Below are 10037 nucleotides of genomic sequence, written 5' to 3'. Positions count from 1 at the left end.
CGTGCCTTAAGTTCAGTAAGGCATATGTTAGCTTCTCCCAATGTGGAAGTGCTGCTATTACACCCTGTGGATATCCTGACACGTTGGTCATTGTTTTCTTTCAGAGACTTTACATTTTGGTATGATAATTCATTGCTTTTCTCCAGTGGAGTCTTACAGAGCATCTCTGCACACTGTGAGAACTCACCTCAGGGAGGAGTCTTCAGGGCAGTTCTAGTTATATATTCCTCCAAGCCCTATGTCTGAAGTACATGGTGCCCTAAACAAAATGGTCTTACCTTCATGTTCTATGAGGCAATCAATGGCAGTGGTAGTAACCAATTTTATTTGGAAGAAACTCTAGAAATCCCCTGACCAACAACTTTAAAGGAGGGTTCCCTTGCCTGACACTGGGATTTTTTATTAGATTTAGCACTCATTCCAGTCTTGACAAGCTCTCACCTGAGAGACTCTGTTCTATGCTGGGCCATTAGTAAGAGTTTTTGGAGTAGAAACACAATTTGACATTCCATTTTTCTCCATAAACTGTAAGATAACATTCACTTCTTTATGTACAGAAAACTGAGTCTTTCTTAACACACATTACAGTTTGTTTTTTTATTTTTTAAATTTCAGGTCTTTCTTTCTTTAGAAAGAGATAAACATGAATACCAGAGCATTTGAGTTTAAACTAATATTTTGTTTAGAGAATTGAGAAGATTCAAAACCTTTCTCTCCTTTCCCATATTATCAAAGAACCCAAATCCCAGGTGAGTGGCTACACCACATTATCAGGATTTAGTCAAAGTGCAACGGAGGAAGAGAGTGGTCATTAATGGGGAGAGTTTTCTCGATACACAAGCTCCCTCCTTCACAAGATGTAGAACTGGGAAGGGAGGGAAGGAGCTCCCTCTCCGGGCATCATCTTGAAAGCTCCACCAGCTGTATTTCATGAGCACATTCACTAAGTGAAGACTGTCACGGAGTATGGTGGTTTGAATGAGAAGGGCCCCAATAGGCTCAAATATCTGAATGTTTTGTTCTTAGCTGGTAGACTGTTTAGGAAGGATCATGAGGTGAGATCTTGTCAGGAGAAACATGTCATTGGTGGTGATCTTAGAAATCTCAAAGTCAAAACCAGGCCCAGTTCTCCCTCTCTCTGCCCCTTGCTTGTAATATGATGTAAGCCCTTAGCTACTGCTCCAGGGCCATGACTGCCTGCCTGCCTGCCTGCCTGACTGATTGACTGCTACACTCCCCATCATAATGGTCACCCTCTGATACTGTAATTAAACCCTCAATTAAATGCCCTTTTTGTAAATTGTCTTGATTGTGGTGTCTCTTCACAACAAAAGACAAGAACTGAGACAGGAATAAGGAGGGAATCTTTGAAAGATGTACCTAGGAGAGGAAAAATGTACATAACTTATGGAGTGAGACTGAAGCAGATTTTGAAAGCTAGAGTTTATGTTCTTCATTTGTCATAAATTCATGGGGTAATAACAGACGATCGTTGGAAAACTTAAATCACTCAATTTTGTAAGACAGCCAGGTAGAGCTAAGTTCCATGGTAGGGTGTCCCTGGAGGTATTTTCTGGGAGAGGTCTGGCGCTATTTCTGGGGATCAAAACCTGGGTTCTTACTAGCACTGACATCCATCCTATCTTGTCAAAATAACCACAAATACCTACATTTCTAGCAATTTGACCTGTGATTTGTAGGTATTTTTTAAGCAGCTAGGAAAACAATCACTTAGCCAAAGCACATAGCCTCCCTCCCCCGGCCTTCCCTCTCCTCAGCCCTCCTGCACCCTTGGTTCATGTGCAGCTTCCCCTGCCGTCTCCCTCACTGTGTCTCCACAGCACAGTAGTACAGGGCAGAGTCTGACAGCTGTGCTGAGGGCTTCTGCAGACGGAAGGAGCGGCTGCTCTTATGGAGAGTGGCGTGGAACCCTTCGTGCTCGGTCCTCTTGCTGTCTGTGGAGCTCCTCAGGAGTAGCCGAGGGGCTTCACTGAGATATTGCACATACCAGAACAGGGTAGAAGCTGAGTAAGTAGTCTGATAGGTGCAGTTCAGCACCACAGGTGACCCCTCTGTGAGACTGACCAGGCCTTCTGTCTGAGTCACTGAGTCTCCATTGCTCCTCCCTGAAAATAAATAATAAAAAAAATGAATAAATAAGTACAAAAATGCATAAATACAGAGGAATTACTTTTTTATTTGAGAAGGAACACTAAAGACTTCTAGAGTTGTAAGAAAAGGACATGATTAACCCTTAGAGTTGAACATAACTTACGGAGCATTAGGAGGAGCACAAGAACAGAGCAGGTTTCAGGAAGCGTGTTCATAGAAGAAATGACACTTGGTCCTTGAGTGCACCAAAGTCACAGGGCAAGTCCTCTGCAGGCTCTCCTCAAACTCCTCCCTCAGAGACAAGGACCTCTGTCTGCACAGTGAGTCTGTCCTTTTAAACAACCATGTGAATGAGATGTTAACCACATCTGAAGCGGCAGCGCCCTCTGCTGATTTCCCTTCAACCTGCACCACAGAGATCAGGAGAGCACAGTGTAAATAAACTTGGAAGCTCCACAAAGGAGGCAGGTCTCCAGTCCCCAGTGGATGCCTGAAATCACTAGTGCTACTGAACTATTTGTATCCTACGGTATTTAGTGTGGTGAGCATATATAAAAGAATATACACATTCAAATACACCTCTGATAAAATTTATCTACCTTTTCTCATTTTATTCGTTCTTAGAGAATGTTATGCAATGAAGCTTGATTGTATTTATCTGTTCTTTCCAGTCTAACCCAGTTCTGTGTCCCCACCCCCTTTCTTTTTTTAAATTTTATATTTCTTGAATATTTTATTATTTACATTTCAAATGTTATCCCCCTTTCCCCTTCTCCATACTTCCCCTTGGCCCCGCTTCTGTGAAGATGCTCCCACGCTTCCAGGACTAGACTGAGGCTAGTATACACAGGCAGTAAGCTCCAGAGACTACAATTACATCTGGCGAATAAGAGATACTTTTATAAACATGACTTCATAATAGAAGTCCTGAAGAGACTAGACACAAGGGACATGGCTCAACAAAATAAAGAATCAATATACAGCAAACTCACAACCAAGAATCAACCTAAATGGAGCAAATTTTAAAGCATTTCCACCAAAATCAGGAACCATACAAAGTTGTCCATTTAATCAATTTAGTGATTGAAATCTTAGCTAGAGTTATAAGACAATTAAAGATCAAGAAGACACAAATAAGGAAGGAAGAAGTCAAGTATCTTTACTTGACAATTATATGATTTTTATATGTTAAAGACTCCCCTAGGAACTCCTACAGCTGATAACACTTTCAGCAAAGCAGCAAGAGAGAAAAGAAACATGTATAACTCAGTAGACTTCCATATAGTAAAAACAAACACATTAAGAAAGAAATCATTGAAACAACACATATCACAATAGTCTCAAAAATATAGAAATATCTTGTATAAACTCTACACATGTAAATGAAAAGTGTATATAGAACAGTTTTAAAACACAGAAGAAATAGAAGAAATCAGATATGATACCCCAGGCTTATTGGTTGGCAGGATTAATATAGTGAAAGTGGCCATCCTAACAAAAAGCAATTGACAGATACAATGCAATCTGCATCAAAATTCCAACAGAAATCTTCACACAAGTAGAAAAATACTTCAGCTTCATATGACACACCAAAAACATAGATGGCTAAAACAATCAAGAACAATAAAAGAACTGCTTGTGATATCACAATCCTGGATTTTGAGTTGTTCTACAAAATTATTGTCAGAAAAAGAGCATGGTATTGGCATTAAAACAGACATGTTGATCAAGGGAATATAATTAAAGACCAGACATAAGTCCATAAAACTCAAGTATAAATAGAACAAGGACATGAATAGATGTAAAGATATTCTGAATCTAACAGAGAAATGTGGAATAGTCTTGAAATCATTGGTACAGGAAAAAACCTTCTGGTCAGGACATCAATAGCACAGTTGCTAAAAACAATAATTGATAAGTGGAAGTTCATGAAACTGAAAAGATTGTGTACAGGCCATGATTTGAACAATATGGGACTTTATGGAAGGAGAAATTATCACTATCAATTATGCATATGATATAGGACTGTCATAGTCAGAGTTTCTATTCCTGCAAACACATTATGCACAAGAAGCAAATTGGGGAGGAAAGGGTTTATTCAGCTTACACTTCACATTGCTGTTCATCACCAAAGGAAGTCAGGACAGAACTCAAGCAGGTCAGGAAGCAGGAGCTGATGCAGAAGCCATGGAGGGATGCTGCTTACTGGCTTGTTCCCCTGGCTTGCTCAGCCTGCTTTCTTATACAACACAAGCCCAGGGATGGCACCACCCAGAATGGGCCCTCCCACCCTTGATCACTAATTGAGAAAATGCTTTACAGCTGGATCTCATGGAGGCATTTCCTCATTTCCTCAAGGGAGGCTCCTTTCTCTGTGATAACTCCAGCTTGTGTCAAGTTGACACACAAAACCAGCTAGTACAAGGAATTATATCTAATATAAATAAATAAAAAATAAAAAGACTGCTCATCAGGAAAAGAAACAACCTAAGTAAAACTGGGAATGATCTAAACAGAATGTTCTCAAAATATAAAACACAAATGGCTGAAAAATATTCAAAGAAAATTTCAACATCTTTAGACCTCAGGAAAAATGTGAATTAAAATCTCTATGAGATTTCACCTTACATCAGTAATAAGGACCAAAATCAATAAAATAAATACCTTATGTGAGTGAAAATGTAGTGTAAAGGGAACACTTATCCACTGCTGGAGAGAGTGCTAACTTTGACAGCCACTATGGAACCAAGTGCGATGTTCTTCAGGAAGACAGAACTAGATGCATTTCAATACTCAACTACCCCACATTGGGCACATCCTCATAGGACTCTGTCCTACTACAGAAACACTTGTTTTCTGCTCTTCAATTCATAATAACTAGAAATTGGGAGCAGCCTAGATCCCAGGAATAGTAATGAAGATGTGGTACATATACACAATGAAATATCACTCAGTATTGAGCTATGAAATTTACAAGTAAATGGTTGAAACTAGAAAAAAATCATCCTGAGTCATGTTACCCGGACCCCCAAAACAAATACAGTGTGTATTTGCTTAAATGTGGATATTAGCTTTTAAGTCTTCAATAGGCTTCTTACAATCTTTACACCTACAGAAGTTCAGAATAAGATAGTGATTAGGGTAGAGGGATTATTTTTCCTGAGTAGAGGAAAAATAGAATAGATAGTAAAAGAGACAGAGTGAGTATGGAACCGGAGGACTAAACAGAAAGTAGGAGGGGTGAGAGGATAAGGGAGAGGATAGAGGATGAGAAACTAAGCTCCAACTGAGACGTCATATGGAACCTGCTATAGAGGAGGCTTCTTAATAAATACATTCATCTGCGTGTGCGTGTGCATGTGTAAATGGAATCTAAATGAAATTATCAAATAACAGGGAGACAAAGAACCAAGTAGACATCACTTACCAACAAGTGAATCCACCAGTTCCAAGAATGGGTATCATCTGGGTTGTTAGCCAAAGGTGCCCCATGGAAATATTTAAAAAAACTCAAGCGATTTCCTAGTTTTCAAGGCTATTGGTTTCTCTCCACAAACTGATGGTAACACACTGTTGTTGAAGACAATACATACACATCCCATTAAAAATGGCAATGTCAGGCTGTTGCCTAACTAGAGTTTTCAGCCCTGTGGATTAATAATGTTCATGGTATAGGAAAGTACTCTGAACACTGCCAGAGGAGAGAGGTAAACACAAACACAGCTCTAAACACTTTGACCTACAATGTTGACCTGCCTAAATGGTACACTAGTGCAATAATGGCACAAATGATACTGGACTACCTCTGAATGGAACTAAGGCCCACTCCATGAGGAGGAACCTGTGCCTCATTCTTCTGTGGTGGACAAAAACCTCAAACTAGATAGGGCATAGACCCTGGGAAAACCACATATTGTTCTCCTAAAGCATGTATCAATATAATGACTTCTAATGACTTCTGCTATAGCCTGAGATCATTGTCTTGTTTGGAAATAAGTAGGGAAGCATCCTCTGTAGTAGATGGAAACAAACAGAGAAACCTACAAGTCCATGACTGGAAAATGCACAGAAATGAGAGATTCTGAAACTTCCAGTGCTAAATAGAATATTTTCATTGAACTTCTTCCCTCAAGTAATTTTATAGAAGAAAAGCAGAAAGATTGTAAGATCCAGTGGACATGGAAGGCAGTAAGGAAATAATGCCTTTTAGAACCATTAAGAGTGATTTACATGTGAACTCAGTAATAAGGGCAACCTACACAAGGCCTGCACAGATCAAATACAGATAGAGTTTCACTTACGACAGGAGGAAATGGGCATGATGCTCAGGCCTAAACAAGAAGTCTCCAATTGACAATGTCAGAAAAACAAAAAAACCAAAAAACTTAGTTTTCTCCAACAGAGTTCGACTGTGTACATAAACCACACTTGAAGGCAACCTCATGTCCAGAAGTAGATGGCAAACTCATATAAATTCAAAGTATTTTCAGAAATATTTTCTCCTCTCAGGATGTTCTGTCTGGGGATTGTTTACCATATTTGTCATTTTCTTGTACATGATGGTTTTGAAATTTGTGTTTTTATGGATTTTTGTATGTGCACATGTCCCCATGTGTTTGTGCTTCTCATGCATCTTATTTGGTTGTGTTTTTTTCTGATTGTTTCTTTTGTTCCATTCTGATATGTTTATTTGCTTGCTTGTTTTCTAAGAATAGAGGGAGGGTGTAGAGTTCTATGTGGGGAGGTGAGGAGGTACTGGTAGGAGATGACGGAAGCAAAGCTCTGGTCAGGATAGATTACATGAAAACCATATATCTTCAATTAAAAACAGAATAACAGTTGTTCAGTCTGTGTCTTGCTTGCTCCAAGTACCCATGTTACACAGATTGGAGCTCTTGTTTCTTGTTGGTAGACAGATTGGACCATGTCCTTTCCAGACCCAACATACATAACTGAAAATGGTGGATTTAACAAGAGGTGATGGTTCCTGCAGGAGTGAGGTGGAGACAGAAGCCTAATGCCTGGCTGGAGGATACCTCCTGGTTCTAGGCAATGACAGAGGCCCAAGATGAGGAAAGATTCACTTTTTGGATTGAGCCCCCTTGAATAACCACTGTGGTCTGTGATTCCACAGGATGCCATGTTGCTGTTGGTGGTCCATGCTGCTGTGCCAGGCTGCAAAAAAGCCTGAGAAACATGAGGACTTACACAGTCTGTACTACTTCTTGATGCCTTGGTGAAGTTCTCGGGCTTTGCTCCCTCGTGGAGCCATGTTGAGGTGAGCAGTATATGTAAACCACCGGAGACCACATTGAGGTTCCTCGACTATGCAGTCACTGAGGGCCATGAGTTGGTCACTGGTCCTGATGTACCCAAGGTCAGTGTTATGTCTTCACCTATATTACCACCTAAGCCAGTGCTGCCTGAAGCCATGTTATTGCCCAAGACTACGGGAGGAGTTGGCCCCTCCCCTTAGTGGCAGTCACACAGAGGCACTAGCTATGGATGATGGAGAGCTGGCCCAAAGCACTGCAGTATGGGAGGGTAAGGAATGGGAAAACTAACTCCAGACACCTCATAGCTCTCTTCAGATGATGGTTTTTGGCATGGATGCAGGAGGAGGAAGATTCTTTCTCTTTTTGGGGTATTGCCACTAGGAATTTGATGATGCTTTGGTGACGAAATGGACCATACAAAAGGGACATTTCCCCTCTTTTATGTGGGAGGAGGTCAAGAGGAGAAGGCATGGGTATGAGACAATTGAGAGGTGAGCATGGTCAGGGCATATGCTGTGAGATTCCTAAATAATAAACTAAAATTAATAATAATAATAAAAGTTCATTTTATATCTTGTCTAGAAAACATCTAAAATTGCTATCTGTAGTCCTCTAGCTCATTTGTTTATGAGACAAACTCTTTCAAGTCAAGGCTAATCAGGAATGGAACTAGGACAAAGCTCTATTGGATCAGTTAGGAAGCATTTTCTGGGTACCACATTTCTGGACCATGTTTCCATGTTTAGATCTAACCTAATTCAATAGCCATATCCTACCAGGAATCTATGGTTACGGTCGGTGGTTGCTAATTGCGAACTCTCTGAGATGACTGAATCAATAATTCTTACTGCAAAGGCTATTACTCTAGTAACACCACTTGTAGCTATGCTCACAGAAATCTTACTGGCAATTAGGAATTGTTTATTGTCTAGGAAGCTCAGAAAAGTCTGTATTTTAAAGGCATGTAGTTGCAATAGGGATGGAAGCTGTCTGAATCACAAGGGGGTCAGTCAATCTGTGAAGCTCCAGAAAGAAAAGGTTTCAGCCAATCCATCATCATTGTAGCCACTCAGCTGCAGTTGTAAAGGGATAACAGCAATGGACAGACAATACGTGAATGCGTAAGGCTGGATGGTTTCCAGTTCCTCACAGAAAGTGGCAAGGCAGGAGTTTTCAACTGTGCAATGTAATCTGCCAACCCTTGGGGAAAATCAGTTGTTAAGATTACATTTAATTATTTAATTAAATAATTTGTCCAATATTGTATGTTATTGGGGAGGTTTTCACTTTTTATTTTGAAAGCACTGTTTTAATAGGTTTTGCATGTGTATACTTAAATATATAGATAGATAGATATACTACTTATAGATATATAATATATTATATGAAAATATATTATTATATGACATATAAACATTTTGGTAGATCCATTGCTAAAAGCAGGACTGTGATAAAAGTTGCAAATAAGGTCTCTGTAATTTATAATTTAACTTTTGGCTTTGATTCTTTCTAAAGCAAAATATTTTTATAATACATAATTAAATGTATTATATTTTTAAAATGTAAAAACAATAGAAACGATGTCTTGATTTAATAATAAGATTTGTTTGTCTTGCCTTTTGATGACTTAATTTATTATACCTTCAGGAATTAGTACTCTTATTAACTTCATGTTGAGCAGATTAGCTGGAAGAGTTGTTGGTGCTCTCTAAACAGAGGATGGAAACCATTGCTCTCAGTTCTCATTTTGGGAAATGACCCAAATGACTCAGCACTATTTAAGAGGGGTTTATATTTTATGATAAAAGCACAAGAATTTGATGAAGTGTGGTGTATATTTTAATCACTGATGTTTCTGAGTTTTTAACATTCTACAAATCAGCATCATTCAGTATGAATTTAACTGTGCGCTTCTGCAGTGAGATTTTTATTTTTCCTAATGCATTCTCTATAATTGGTGGAGATCTGATGAAGCCACAGCTGTGCAAAGCCTCCTGCAGAGTCTTCCTGTGGCAGGGGTTGTAGTCGCACACCCAGCTGCAGTTTGTGGCCAGGCTGCAGGCTCACTGGGAGCACTGTGCCTGCCCTGCACAGAGGTAGGTGCCTGAGTCCTCCAGCTGGGCATTGCTGATGTGCAGGGTGCTGTAGCGCTCCTTAGAACTGAATGTTGAGTTTAATCTCCCGTTCTCCTTTGTTCCTGAAGCCAGGTAGAACAGGTTGATGAGGCTGCTCCTGGGATTCTGTCGGAACCACTGCACAGTTGTAATGGTGATAGAAAAATTGCATCTCAGAACAGAACTGGTTCCCTCATGTAGACTCAAGGCTGAAGGACTCTGCTCCACTGAATCTCCTTTCACCCCTGTTAGAAACAGAAAAAGAAATCAGAACTAAAGAGAGGTATCCACCCATATCAATCAAATACCCCATGAAACACCCATGAGGAAGAATGCACAGGAGATTTTCATCTACTTTCTCCCCCTCCACCACCGACATTTCTGGAGAATCCCTAAAAGGAACTTAGCTTAGCACAACTCACAGCAAATCTGCACCCACAGAATCCCCAGCACAGCTCCCAGGTTCCTCTCCATGGCCCTGTCCACTTGCTGGGATGTCTTCTCTCCAGCTCTGAAGGGCGTCAGTCTTGTGCCC

General features: G+C 40.1%; 1 pseudogene and 1 gene segment (V, D, J or C); both read right to left on the bottom strand.

Annotated features, from left to right (window-relative positions):
- Positions 1–1774: 1774 nt before the first annotated feature.
- LOC134482199 (T-cell receptor alpha chain V region CTL-F3-like) lies at positions 1775–2446 on the bottom strand (annotated as a pseudogene).
- Positions 2447–9451: 7005 nt separating this feature from the next.
- LOC134482284 (T cell receptor alpha variable 22-like) lies at positions 9452–9976 on the bottom strand. The segment is given in 2 exon segments: positions 9452–9747; positions 9925–9976. Coding segments are annotated over 2 exon segments (348 nt in total).
- Between the last annotated feature and the right edge of the window lie 61 nt (positions 9977–10037).

The sequence above is a fragment of the Rattus norvegicus genome, chromosome 15 (assembly GCF_036323735.1).
Source record: "Rattus norvegicus strain BN/NHsdMcwi chromosome 15, GRCr8, whole genome shotgun sequence".
Classification (NCBI taxonomy): Eukaryota; Metazoa; Chordata; class Mammalia; order Rodentia; family Muridae; genus Rattus; species Rattus norvegicus.
This window is presented reverse-complemented; position numbering and strand designations above follow the sequence as displayed.